The sequence below is a fragment of the Equus quagga genome, chromosome 5 (assembly GCF_021613505.1).
Source record: "Equus quagga isolate Etosha38 chromosome 5, UCLA_HA_Equagga_1.0, whole genome shotgun sequence".
Taxonomy (NCBI): Eukaryota; Metazoa; Chordata; class Mammalia; order Perissodactyla; family Equidae; genus Equus; species Equus quagga.
This window is the reverse complement of record NC_060271.1, coordinates 76408165-76422854: the sequence shown is the minus strand read 5'-3', so window position 1 is coordinate 76422854 and position 14690 is coordinate 76408165. Positions and strand designations below refer to the sequence as shown.

The following is a 14690-nucleotide window of genomic DNA, read 5'->3' as shown; positions in this document are numbered from 1 at the left end:
TGCTCTGGCATACAGACTTCTTCCTTTGCTTGGATGTGAATCTGAGTTGAGAATAAAGGGAGAGTTGTAAATAATTGAAAAAGTCATAAAATGGAATTGAATGTTAGGATTGTATAAAAATAAAATACTTTCCCATAAAACGCTCTGGGAATTGTTTTAGAATTCAGAGAAAACAAACAATTCCATCCTGAGTTGGACATCGTTCAACCCTGGGGCCTCCCAGGAGTCAGCAGCTATGGCGTGTCTAGAAATCCGGGAAGTGAAAATTTTATGCTTTAAATATGATTTTGCAAACTTGCACGAGGTGAGACTAAGACCGAGCAGGGGATGCGTGGGAGACAGTCAGCTTCTTTTTGTCGGAGGGATAGTGTTGGAATTTTGGAAGGAAACACTGCGAATGCGGGCTCGGACAGGGTGAAGCCGAGAAGTGGACTGAGTCATAACCCCCTCCCACATCTCCGCCCACTGTCCAGCTCCTCTCTGTGGCACTGACCCTGGGGCCCTGCTCCCAAGCAGCTTCTCAGGCCCAGTTCTTTGAGAGTCTACCTTGGCCAAGAGAGGCAAGCCTATGTCTTGGAAACTGCCTCCATTAACCCACTTAATACTCATTCTTTTCTGTCAAAGTCCCTTCTCATCGACTTCCCAATTCACTTTTTGTTTGGGTTTTACCTAGTCCAGTTGTTCCATGGGCCATTTGCATCATAACCATTGACATGCTTATTAAAATGCATTTCTACTAAGTCAGGATTTCTGGGATAAGGCTAGGAATCTAGGTCTTAACAAACCCCTATGTGATTTTTATGCACATTAGGGTTTAACATCACTGACTTGTTCCCTCTAGTTTTCAACTTCCTAGTTCCTTTGCTTAGGTACTGAACTCACCTTTCTTTTGTGACTTAGCAATCCTGTGGGCAATGTTCTGGTTTAACCTGGCCCCACGACACCCTCCCCTTGTGCACCGTTTTCTTTGGCAATCCAGTGATCCCCACCCCTGTCTCCAATACCTAGGTGAGTCTGGCCTTAACGACAGGATACGAGTCCCTAAGTTGTTAGCTGTAAACATAAGATATTGTCCTTCCCAGTGACATTTATCTTTCTAGAAGAAGGCTTCATCTTCCAGAGAAATGCATATCTAGGGAATTCTATGCACCAAAGGCTAAATGTGCCAAGATTAATTACAACTGGAAATCCTTGATAAGCACTCTTCCAATCATAGTCAGACCCTGGTCACATATCCTGCCTAATTGTAGGGATGTCTATAGAGAATAGGAGGACAATTTACCCTTTGGAATATTTTTGTGATGATTTAATGAGTCTAAGGAAGTTTCTGCCCCTGGAAATACCACCTTTTGAATTAGCGTTTTGGCGACACATTTGGGGCAGTCATTCCCACCTGGGCTGTAGCACCTTTAAAAGAAAGATAGAGGCCTAAGAATACGACGACTAAAGGAGACAGCAGAGGGTCTTGCTTAAGGGTCTTGGGCTTTGGAATTGCGCAGCTCCGAGATTCAGTTCTGGCAATGGGATCTCAGACAAGTTACTCTCTAGGCGCCATTGTTCTCATGTTAAATTAAGGACAATAATAATATCAATTTCTTGGCATGTGAAGATTAAACGTGACAATGAACATAAAGTGATTGACACAAGAGGTCCAGAGTGTAATACTGTTATCATTATTATCATTGTCTTTATTGTTATAACACGTGAGGTGGGGAGAGGGAAGGAAGCAATTCTTCTGTTCTTTCACTTTCCAAGGCTTCTGACTTTTCTGGAGCACACATTTCTACTCTCACTCACATGCCCCATCAAACAAGGGCTGTGCGGGGATCTTACGCTGCCTCCCATCCCTTACCTCATTTTGTACACAGAGGCAATCCAAGCAACACCGACACCCAGGTCCAAAGAGGTCTCATTCTCTTGGGGAACAAATGGGAAAAGGCAGGGCCGTCCACTCATCTCGCCTTGATGATAGGAGGGGAATGGGTTTGTGCTGGTGTCCAACCTCAATGTGTTCTTCTTTTTGAAAAATTAGCTGACAAAATCATGTTTTGTTCAGGCCATGGGACCCTGAGACCAGTGCTATAAGAGAGGTCTCCTAGAACACACACCCAGGGTGTAGGTCACCCTCTTTTCTCTCCTCCAACCATTCAACAATTCAACAGGGACTAAATTCTGCACTGGCAATCTACAAAAGATCCATCGTAATCATCTATTAAGGGTAAGAAGCTGATGGGGCTTGAGGCTTTGGAGACGTGGCATACAGCTCCAAATCAGGGGCCACTGTAGAGTGGAGCCGAGAATGGCCCTGCTAAACCTAAAGTTTGTTGTTCTGACTCCTAGCGACCGTGTGTACAGGACAGCGGAACCCTGCCTGTTCTTTTTGCTCCATCCTCTCACCTTCCAGCACTATGTCAGACATTTGCACTGCTGCTATTCACAGGGTTTTCATGGACAATTTTCAGGAGTGGGTGGCCAGGTCCTTCTTCCTAGTCTGTCTTAGTCTGGAAGTTCTGCTGAAACCTGTCCACCATGGATGATCCTGCTGGTATTTGAAATACTGGTGGCGTAGCTTTCAGCATCCCAGCAACACGCAGCCACCACAGTATGACAACCGACAGATGGGTGGTGTGGTTCCCTGACCAGGAAATGAACCTCAGGCCGCAACTGTGACAGCGCCGACTCTTAGCCACTTGACTACCAGTGATAGCCAAACCTAAAGTAGTCAATGCAAAATAAATGACTCCTGCCCCACAAGTGCTGACCTAGGTGGGCAACTGAGCCTGCGCTGCCACAACTTAGCACCGGGACAGTATAAGAAGCAGAGAAATATGTTTCTTAAAGAGAGGGCCTTGCATGGCATCTCTGGGTGGGCTGCTGGGAGCCTGTGTCCCCCACTCTGCATGCCCCTGGTAGTGGGTATAGCTCTCCACTGCTCTTCACTCCACAGCTATGACATCTCCCACTGGAACATGAGGATCAGCACAAGGGCTTCCAGGAGTTGGCACAATGTGCACCATGGTTAGGAGCGTGGGAGCTTCAGATCACAGAAGAGGGAGGGAGAAGGGTATGAGGGGTCCATGGCAGAGCCTCATGATCAGCTCCCATGATCAGGTCAGGAGTTCTGCCAGTGGGAACAGAAGGAGAAGCGATTATATGTCCACAATGACAAACTCCCATTTCAGGCCCTGCAGAGTCTAATGTGTGTCTTCCTTTCTTCAGATAGATAACCCAAGTAATGGCCAGGCACAAGACAGTCATACTCATGGCATTGACTCCTGGGTCGCTTGAAAGTGAGGTCCCCATCTGCTGGCAGAGTGCATATGGCTTTCATGCTGGGTACTTCATTCATGTGAATACTTAACCTATGCATTTTTTTTTTTATAAATGGGTTCTCCAGAGGGCAGCAGAGCACAGCCCTGTGGCCCTAACATGGCCCTGGAGAGAGGTGGGGTAAAGGTGGTGGTCACATTCCACTAGATAGCTGAGGGACTGGCTTTTGATTTGGGAGGATTTAAAATCCACAGTAGACAGGGGGATGCATATGTTAAGGAATTTGGAACTGCATGCCCCCCAAAAGCAAGGGTGTCCATCAGACATGAGAAAACTTGGGAGGTTTTGGAAGTAAGTGAATGCAATGGGCAAACATTTTCTGTGAGCAATTGTGTGTGCATTGCCTTTGAGGAAAACATTGGGCTTACGACTGCATTGTCTTTCAACGTGTTTGGTTGCATGTGACATCAAGAGCACTTTCTGGCACCTCTGTTTTGACAGGGCTTCTTGCTGTTGAGATGTATATTTCCAAATCCCCCGCAGAGTGCCTGATACATCTTGGGTGCCAGGCAAATGCTCAGTGGATAAAGTTGAATTATCAGCTGTTAAATCTCTTATTAGTACAAAACAAGCTGAAAAGGTGTACTTCCCTTTTTGAGAAAGTGTTTGGGTTGTCCCTAAATTTCTGAGGTCGAAACAGAACCATGTTCATAACCATCCCTAAGAGCATCCTTTTCTGACTGTCTGGACCAACCCACCTGGCTGCAATCTTTGAGGAATAGTTATTGTCCCAAAGGACACTTCTCTAAAACTGGTACTCCTCCAGGTGTGATGGGACAAGAGGGTGACAGTCATGGGTCAGTGAGTCAGCAGAGGACAGAGGAGCAACCAAATTCAGAAAGAGCTTCATGGGCAGTGGGTGTGCACTGCCTCGCCCTACTCCCTCCACTCCATCCCGTGGCCTCATTGTGCACTGACATGGTTCTTCAAATACATCTGTTGGCATGGTTAGAGATGACAGCTCTGGAACCTGGCATCCCTCTGGAGTTTGCTGTTCTCCCCGTCCAGCCTAGAGGCTGGATCTCTTGTTTCAGCAGCTTCTTTTAGGAGCCCTGCTCTGAGAGGCATCTTAATTTGGGAAAGTGGGTGAGAGGGAGGTGGGGATCAGGGGATAAGGGAAAGTGTGGGTGGGCGGGTACACAGAGTGGGCAAGGGGAACTTGGGGAGATAGGAAAGGGGATTTGTAAGGATGGGTGGGTTCTCACTATCACACTGAATCCTCTCTTTATTAATAAGTGCACTGGAAGGCATCCAGAGAGGAGGGGATAAAGCCTAGAGATTTCAGCAGGGAGAGTGGAGGAGGGGAGGGATGGGAACAGGGTTGGGCTAAAGAGTGGAGAACAAAAGGAAACTGCGAGAGGACACCTGGCACACGATGCAGAAGACCCAGGTTTGAATCCGTCTGTGTGAAAATCTCTGAGGCTGGTCCAATATGTGCTGCTAACATGTCATCGGAGAGTGACAGGGCCCGGGCAGCCCACCCATCGGGCTCCTGTCATTGCTGATAGCCTTTAGTCACTGTTTCTGATTAGCAAGCTTTTCTCCTTGCTGGCTGTGCAGCTTGAGAGAGAAGCCAGGACCAAGGTTGTCCCCGGTCCATGGTGGCTCCACCAATCCACATCTCCATCACCTTTGAAGACGAAGGAGAGGAACGTTCTTGGAGTGTCCTCACCTTGCCCACCTCTGCTTGGGGCCTTGACTGAAACCCTCTCTTGGGTTCCGGAGCTGAGGGGGTCCATTTACTCATGTACACTCTGTGAAAGGGATTGGAGACAGTCATGCCGGGAGTATTTCCAAAGCCAGGGGGGCTCCTAAAGCTAAGCACCGTTGGCGTGTGTGTCCGCCACGTGCACCTACCGCATGTCTACTCAGGACTAAAGGAAAACGTCCTTGTGTTTCCACAGGAACGTCCCTACTCCACAGGTATTATTTGCTGACCTGTAACCAAGGTTAGTTTTTCTTCAGCTAATAAATACTCATCTTTCCATGAGGAAGAGTGAGCACATCCCTTAATCATGAATTTGGTGTTTTTACTGCCACAAACATCTTTAATGACGTTTTACAGCTTGAACTCGTCTGAGCGCCTGAGATAAGTTATGACTTTGCTGCAAAGCTCTTTCCAGGTTCCTGCCAGCCACTCTGGTTCTCCCGGGGCTCGCCTACCTCTCAGTGGGCTCGGAAGGTCTCAAGGCTCCTCGCCCCTCTCCTATAAACAACTGAATTTCTTCCCTGCTCTGGAGAGCAGAGGGTGAATGTTTTCTTCTGAGAAGTTTTCAGGTTTTGTGTCTCTTATCACACACACCTGCAATATTTTACATGTAATTTGTTGGGAGCTTGAAGGGGATTTGTGGGTTCCTTGAAGCTTATCTAGGCACCCCAGTTTAAGATACCTTAGTTTAAACAGAAACATCTTTATTACTTGTTTTTGATACTAAATACTTTGAGTAGCTGTCTAAATTCTCCTCAAAACTCCCTCTTTCGAAGGCTTTTCAATCTTTGTCATTGCAAGTCTGCTAGTAGCTGCCCAGCGCTCTTTTGAGGGAGCGTGCCTGACGGGTGAGGTGGCACAGGGTGGCCCAGGAAGTAGGAGGCAGGCTGCCAGGGCTCACAGATTACCATGGAAGTTTCTAATACTCCCAAGGGTTTCCTGACATGTTTTCAAACACAGGGGGCTGGACCAAAGTTCTCGTGGCTGTTGTGGAAGTCACAGCTCAGGTCTCCCTTGAAGAGAGACTGGCTGTGGGAGTGCAGTCAGCTGCCAGCCTCCGGCGACAGAGCCTTCAGGACCCACCACAACATTCAAACACAGACCCCTCTCTCTCCCCAGAGAGGTCCCAGCCAGTGACCCAGCATGGGGCGGGGGTCCCAGGCCTGGCCATTTCCGCCAATGCGGGGCTTCTCTGTGGGTACCCTCTGCATGCTGTTGGGCTGCCGCGCCTTTCTCAGAGCTGCAGTCGGAGGCTCTTCCCACCCAGTTCTCCCCTCCCCTGTCTTCACAGGGGTCGGATCGGCACAGTGCTCTCCTGGCTTCCCTTGCTGACTCCAGCTTCCTCTCTCCTTTGTCTTTCCCAGGAGTTCCCGCAACAAACCTCTTGCACTTCTAACTCTTTCTTGGTGTCTGCTTCTGGGAGGACCTGAACTGACACAGCTCTCTACTCACAGGTGACATCATTGGTCACTTCACACAATCCCAGATCCCCACCTGGAAATAGTTCCCACATCTTGCCAACCCATTTTGTCATGGAGTTAGGAGTTTGTTGGGTGTTGGGCTCCATCCTTCTAGCTATGCCAGTTATTAAGGTTTGTAGTACCACCCCACTCAGCCTCTTGTAGGGGGCTTAGGTTCCCTGGAGATGAGACCAAGGCATGAGATAGTCAAATACATACTTTATTTCTGCTTGGAAGTTCTTTCCAGGATCCCAGGCTGGAAAACATAGAAACCTCAGGAATGACCCCTCTCCACTTACATGATTCTTCCTGAAAGTCAGGTCAATGAGGTCAGCTCCCGAGTCCCATTTTCCCAGGATTCCACTCAGTCCTTCCAAGAGGAAGGACATTCCAGCATGTCTTTGCATGCTGGTGGGGGTGAGGAGGACAAGCTCCTGCCCATTAGTTCCTTTCATAAAGGTTTCCCCTCCCCACACCCCAATTGCTATGGTCCTACTGTGAGTCCATGATATACATCAGCTCCTCTCTGTGAGAGAATGAGGAGGAGGAGAGATTGGCACAATACACATAACACATTGACAGCAACTGGATCCCACAGTTTGGAACTAATATAACAAAGATGGCCCCATGATGTCTTACATCCTGTTACTAAGGAATAGCACGTCAAGGAAAAAACATTTGGAGATAAACACAGGGTGACACATTTCTATGATAATGAGACCCATGCACAGTGCAAATCATGGTGTTTCTCACACATGGGAGCTGACAACGTTTTCATAAGTCAAATGGATGTTGGAGAATGGGTCAGAGGAAGTCTTGCCGGGCTCTCTCAGAGGGGATGTTCTATCAGATTTGAAACTGCCGAGGAGCATCCCATATTCCCTCTTATTATGTGCACTGCAGATGCTGTTCAGCCACATCCCTTTAGTTCCCCTGGACTGACTGGCGTCTCCATTTGGTATTATCACAGGGAACTCTCATCCAAAAGGCTCTCTGAAGGTCCTAGAGTTTGGCCTGATTACCCATGTTGAGTGTGGGTCTTTAGAATCCTGTGGAGAATCAGCTTCTCAGCTGCCTCCACGCCTGCTGGGCAGCCTGGCCCCGCTAGCAACAGCCAGGCCAGTGAGCTCCTCAAGAGTGGAAGGAGCTGTGTGTTCCCAGCTCAGGGCCAAGTCCAGAGCAGGTGTCCTTGTTAGGTCCTCAATAGTCCTTGTTGAATTCATTCAACTCTAACCTCTTCCATAGAGAGGATGTCCACAACTCCTTGACAATTTCTTCTTAGACACTTTCTTGCCATGGGGACAGGAAAGGGAGAGTCAGAGAGTCTGAAGGGAGATGCACGGTGGCCTCTTCACACGAGAACAGCTGCGGGGTACAACCTCCTCACGCAATGGGCCTCTGAGCACACGCCTTCTGTTAGTGTAAAGCTAAGACTCTGGGTTAGTGCCCTTGTCCTAAGATAGCCAAAAGGCCAGAGTGGGGAGCCCACATGTTTGTCCCCCTGATGGCATTCTCCAACTGTGGGACTTGGCCTGCTAAAGCCTGATGGAGATATGCAGGCTTTGACACAAAGTCGTCTGCTCTGTCAAAGGCCAAAACCTTCCAGGAGAAGGAAAGTACTCCTGGTTTTAGCATAAATAGGAGAATGTCTGATATGGATATCGACACGTGGTTTCAGCAGTTGCTGTATCTCCAGGAGCTGGGTGTGAAGTCACTAGACTTGCGGCTTCTATTCTTTGTGAGACGACCAGATTTTGGTGAAACAAATACAAAACCCATAGAATCATTGCACCACTGAATGTTAAAACTTGAGGGCATGTCTAGATGATGTCGTTCAGCTCCATAGTTTTACAAATAAGGAAAGAGCGGCTCAGACAGATTAAGTATGGCACAGGTCTCCTGACCCTTGGTCCCTAACCGACACTAGCTGGTATCAGTGGACATATTCCACCTGTATCGGTTGCTCAGGACAGTCACTGGGGACATGACGCAGATGAACCTGAGGCTTTCAATCCCATGAGGTTTAAACGCACTGAAATATAGACATGTCAAAAGGGGGCAGAAGTATGCCTTCTTCTCATGGCTGCTTAGAAGACGGGGTTAAATCTTTCATTCAGATTTTATGTGGTTCCTTCTTTGTTCACCCCATCAACTAAAGGCTGATGTGATATGAGCCACCAACTAAAGGAGGGTAATCTGAGCAAGACTGAGAATGACTTTATTGAAGTAAGACCGGAGCTCCAATCGAATAGATCAGTTGGTCTCTTGCTGCACTACAGGTTTCGTCCTGAAATGAGTGCCCACCTGCCACCCAAGTTAATTCTAGAATCCTAGAATAGATTATAGAAAAAATCTAGTCCAACATTCCCATTTTACAGGCTCAGAGAAGTTCAATGATGTGCCTTGGGTCACACAGCCTGGGAGTGGCAAAGACATGGAAGAATCTAGGTTTTTTGACTCTAGGGTGGGATGTTTTCCCTAACCCATTCTGACCCTTTTCACAAGCCCCAATGTTAAGGTGTTTCTGATGGTCTCCAGATCAAAGAATTATCTATGCGTGAAGTGAAGCAAGACAAAGATGGTGGTGGCTACACCTACTGAAGGCCCCCATGGTCTAAGAGAGCATGTTGGAGTAGAAGCTGAAGCTCTCTGGCATGGTCTTGGAGTCGCTGCGAGAGGAGCCATTGGAGGCCAGGTCCATGGACAAGGGCGTGGCCTTGGGGCCGTCCTCCACCTCCTCCTCATGGGCCCCCACCACTGTGGAGATGGTGGTCTCCAGGCGGCTGACTTTATATACGCTGCCCTGGGTCTGGAGGTACCTGGTGGATTTCATTTCAAGCCCCTCATAGTCCCCGGCACTGATGAAGGGGCAGCACCGGAAGGCATGCTTGAAGCCGAGCCGGAACCTGGAGAGAGAGCAGATGGAGAGGTGACCCTTGGGGATGGCCTGCTTTCAGGGAGCCTTTCCACCATTGCATCAGCTCTTGAATACCCGGACACACCCAAATGTGACTCTGTGTGAGTATTTTTTAAACTAATTGACAGCTAAGGCTACAAAGATTTAAAGGTCAATCATCAAGGTCAAATCCAAGACTAGAACCCAGGTTCACGTGAAACGCATCTTTACTGAGGGCAGCCGCCAACTATGCTGCTCCCACAGGCTCAGGGTCAGCCAACTTTGGGCCCATTCAATATCAACAAAAACAGCCACCAAGTGTTTACTCTGTGCACAGAACTGTGCTTGTCACCGGGCAGTGAAAATACACATCAAGACTCAGTCCTTTCCCTCAAGTAGCCCAACGACTGAGGATGACTTTCTACCCATCATGTCCTGTCAGTGTGCCTCAGTTTCCCTGTTTGCTAAACTTGGAGAATCAGCCTTTACTTTAAGACAAACTGGGAGATATAACATAAAAATGTTTAGGCGGGTTGCCAGGCTGTCAGATGAAAGATGAATCTGTGAGCTGGACGAACAGAGAGCATTTGGACAAGTTTATGAGAATGTCTGCCTCCAAATTCATAGCACTCGAGTGTCTCATTCACAGAAGGCACTTCTTAGGCTGATGACCGATGGCTATAAAGACGATGACAGGCATCTTATCCCTCCTCCTTCCTCTCCCACCTCCTTTTCCACATGGAGGCTGGAGTGTGCCCCGGATGATGGATTGAGCTGCCATCATGGCATCTCAGCTCCCTCTTGGGGACTCTGTACACTGCTGTGAATTCCCTATTGCTGACCCCCATTCCTGATGGGCTCTCCCTTCTCTTACTTGTCCGAGGTTGGCTTCTGCTTCGGGGATGGCTTTCCTGACCCGTGGGACCAAGTAAGGACAGAATCAGGCCTTTGAGACCTTAACTCCTCTTTGCTTACTCTGTCTTGCTGGAACTGCTGGAAGAAACTGGGTAAAGGGGCCCAGATTGTATGATGGGAAGAGGACAGTGAGAGACCAGAGAAGGGAAAGATGCCCTGTGGGGTATGGTATTCCAGGGCCACCTCTCTCTCTCTCTCTCGACACAAAGCCCTCTCTGGATCCATAGCGCAGAGTGAGCAAACTCATAGATCATGAACTGGTTTGGGCTTGCAGACCTGTTATATGCATCAATCACAGAGGGTTTTTTCTTATCTGCACCCCTACCCCCACTGACTTAGTTGCCAGTGTTCAAAAGCCAGAAGATCTCATGCAAAAATATGGATTTCTGGTTCCTCTTGGAAAAGAAAAAGATGTATGCCCTCTGGGGGCTCGTATTCCTGCATGGCGATCATCAGCAGGACTGAGTAGTGTGGTGATTAGTTTTCTGCAGTCCCACCACGCTTTCTTATCTCCCAGCCGGCTTTGCTCATTTAGGTTGGCTGCTTTGCGGTTATATAGACAGAAGATCTTGTGGCCCCTGGAGAGAGTATGGGGGCCGTGGTCCTCACCTGTCATTGAGGCAGCAGTAGATGATGGGGTTGTACATGGTGGAGCTCATGGCCAGCCACATGATGGCCAGGTAGACCTGCTGAATAAACTTCTTCACGTAGAGATCAGGGTTGATGTAGGGCAGGAGGAAGAAGATGTGGAAGGGCAGCCAGCAGACGGCGAAAGTGCATACCACAACGATCATCATCTTGACCACCTGGCGAGAGAGCGAGACAGGTGAGACCACCAGCACATCCTCCTTGATTCATGGCTACTTTCTCTCTTCTCCCGCCCCCTCACTGTGCACAGTGCAACATAGGGTGGGAAGTATTTATAATAACCCTCTTTAAGGCAGAGGAAAGACCATTTATATACGGTACCAAAGGACTTTGGTTATGTCACTGGTTCTCAGAGTGTGGCCACAGGACCAGCATCATCACCATCACTTGGGAACTTGTCAGAAATGCAAATTCTTGGGCCCCACCCTAGACTTACTGAATCAGAAACTCTAAGAGTGGGGCTCAGAATTCTGTTTGACAAGCCCTTTGAGGATTGTAATACACACTCATGTCTGAGCACCACGGGGTGATCTTGTCCCTCTGGGCAGTGGCTGGAGAGGCTAAGAGGGACCAGATTAATGAGCAAAGGAGAATGGGCGTACAGGAAGGAAAGACCCAGGAAGGGGAGGGAGGGCAGGGCAGGATCGGCAAGGAGCCAGGTGGGCACTTGCAGACTCAGCAGGAGGGAGGGAGGAGGGACGGGACTCAGGCAGCTGCAGCGAGGGAGCTCCAGATGCTGAAAGGGATTTCAAAGAAGGTTTCATGAACACAGGGTGATGTAACCCCTTCCTTTTTATACCCAAAAAATCTTCAGAGAAAAACTACCTAGCATCCACACAACGAAACACTATGCAAAGAGGCACCAAAAGAAAAAAAAAAGAATGAGAAAGATCTTTATACTGATTTTCAAACATCTTGAGAATATCAAGCAAAGAAAGTGAGGGAAGGATAGTGTGCATTTATTATCTCTGTGAAAAAGAAGAAGAGAAAAAAGAATTTATATTTATTGGGCTTACAAATGCATTACAATATCTGGAAGGATTAAGAAGAAACAAAAACCAGTGGTTACCGTAGTGTGAGTGTGTGCGTGTGTATATGAGTGTTGTGTGCATTTCGGAACTGGGTAGATGGAGGACATAGAAAGGAGAGAGCCTTTTCGTGGTAGGACTCAAGATATTTTTTTGACTTTTAATTTTGACACAATTTAGGACTCCCAGGAAGTTGAAAAGTAGTACAGAGAGATCCCAGGTACCCTTCTCCCAGCTTCTTTCAAAGACGGCATCTTACAAAACTAACCCACATGATCAAAAGCAGGAAACCGACACTAGCACAGAGCTATTAACTAGACTATAGACCTTATCTGGATTTTGCCAGTTCTTACACACATTCACTTTTTTGGTGTATAGTCCCATGAAACTTTATCACCTGTACAGATAAGAGAAAACACCATGACAATCAGGGGCCAGAACTGCCCCATCACCACAAAGAAACACACTCATGCTGTCCCTTTATAGGCAAACCTTCCTCCCAGGACAGACCTTTGACAACTCCGATCTGTTCTCCATCACTAAAATTTCGTTCCTTTTAATACTTTTTGATGTTTGAACCACACAAACGTATTATTTTGTCAAACTTCAAATAAATAATAAAAAGAGGACTGCATAACTCTTCAGTGCTTTTGTAGTTAAATACGTGTGTGCGTGTGTGTTTGGATGGCTTGACAGTTGCAATTACTCCTGAGGCGCCAGTGGGGTGGCTCAGGCCTGTACAGACAGGCCTAGGATACAGATACACAGAAGAAAGATCTTTTCCTTCCCCCACCTCCCACCCCTCCTCCCCTGCCGTCCCCTCCACTGGTCCCCAGACCCAGGGATGTTTCGTGCCTGCTGCCTCTGGGCCTCCTCAGGCTCTGGGCTCTTGTGCTTGCAGCCTGTCACCTGTGCCAAGGTGGGTTAGGGGCCACCTGCCCCTTGCTCACCTTGCGCTTGGCAGAGACTTGCTCGTGGTAGCGGTCAGAGGAGTCCCCGGGGATCTCGCTGGCCCACAGCGTGATTCCCACCACGGTGTACGCGTAGCCGATCACCAGCAAGGGGAGGAAGTAGATCAGCACGGTCACGCAGATGTGGTACCTGCAAGGAAGTGGATGGGAGGGGTCGTCTAAGCAATAACAGGGATGGTGACGCCTCACCAGCTACCTTCCTCAGTCATTGATAAGCTTGAGTGATAAGGCACACAACAGGAGGCTTGCCACCCGCATAGGGTGGGTGGGTGATATTCATGGGTAAACTAGAGAAAGCAAATCTCTTCAACTTAGGTTGTTCTTGTGGACTTTTCCCATAATGGAGATTCCTGTTCAGATTGAAAAGAGAAGAATAAACATTGATGAGAGGGATCTGAATCTGTTGTAGCTCTATGTCAGTTTTAATTGATGTTAAAGTCAATATCACTTACTTACCCCTCCGAAGAAAATAATGCAAACTTAGGCTGCCTTAATGGAAATAGATGCTCTAGAATGAAGGAGGTGATTGTGCCAATCGGTTTATACCTATCAGATTACACATAGGCTCAACTTAGGTGCAGGGATGTAGACCAACTAGCACATACAGATGAGAACCACCACGATGGTTGGCAAGCCCTAATTCATGCTATTTAACAAATGGATTCACAGAGATAAGAATAATTAGCCGGGAGGAGAGAGATAAGACTTATCCTAGCACTGGGATCAGAGGGTGAAAGCCACAAAATGTAAGCCACTTCTAAATCTGGATCTTAAAAATATGTCTCCAGATGGAGGCTGCCTGGGTTTCTGAGCCTTCATGACGACAGAGACCAACTGACTTGAGTCTGACTGGGACATAAGCAAGAAATAAACCTTTCAGTGTGAAACCACAGGGATTTTTAGGGTTGTTGCAACAGCATAACTTATTCTATTCTGTTTAAGGCAAGACTCCTTCTAAACAAAACATTCAAATAAGATTTTGAATTTTGAGAAAGAATATTTTTCTCAGGGAGTTCTTGGCACGTCTGGCAAGTTTTGGCCTTTCCCTCCATGTGAGTTTAATGGAGAGGCACAGCGTTCCTCATAGTGATAATAATAATAACAGCTAACATTTTGGAAGGGTTGCTCTAGGTCACTGTGCTGATAATAATTAACGATAGTATTAATAGCAGAAATAGTAGTTTTATTGAGTGAAAAGCAAAATGGCAAGCACTTTCTGGGCAGAATCTTATTTAATCCTCAAGACAAATGATTAGGTAGGTACTATCATAATCCCATTTTGTAGATGAGGAAACCAAAGTTTCAAATTTCATTAACTTCCCTGAATTCACAGCTGGTGAAATGGGGAGCTGGGATTAGAAGGCTGAACAGGGACCCCAGGGCCAGCTTCTCATCACTGAAAGAAAGTCACCCAGGGATATTTTCTTCCACTCCGTTTATGCTTATTGTCTGCAAGGATTTTTTTTCAAAACGGAAAACCCACTCTTCACTCAATTTCTCCTTTATCAATAGTCTGTTTTCAATCACTTCTGTGCAAAGCCCCACAGTGTTACCACTTATTCAGCCTCCCCTGGATAGTGACAAATAAAAATGGCAAGTAATAGGATATATTGGAGTATATGAGGAAGCCATTTTGTGAAAACCTAATTCGGCCTGACCTGACCTTGTCTTTCCAAAAGGGCCTGACTGAGGCCGATGAGCATGCATTGTATATCTGCTTTAGAGATTCCCTAT

The 14690-nt window shown here is 47.5% G+C and overlaps 1 protein-coding gene across 1 annotated transcript in view; it reads right to left on the bottom strand.

Annotated features, from left to right (window-relative positions):
• Nucleotides 1-6725: 6725 nt before the first annotated feature.
• TACR1 (tachykinin receptor 1) overlaps nucleotides 6726-14690 on the bottom strand; it is a 153898-nt gene continuing 145933 nt past the window's right edge. Inside the window, exons 3-5 of the mRNA XM_046660296.1 lie at nucleotides 12936-13086; nucleotides 10919-11115; nucleotides 6726-9404 (exon numbers count right to left, since the gene is read on the bottom strand). Coding sequence (XP_046516252.1) covers nucleotides 9113-9404; nucleotides 10919-11115; nucleotides 12936-13086 — 640 coding nt within the window. The 3' untranslated portion in view covers nucleotides 6726-9112. The remainder of the gene's footprint in view (nucleotides 9405-10918; nucleotides 11116-12935; nucleotides 13087-14690) is intronic.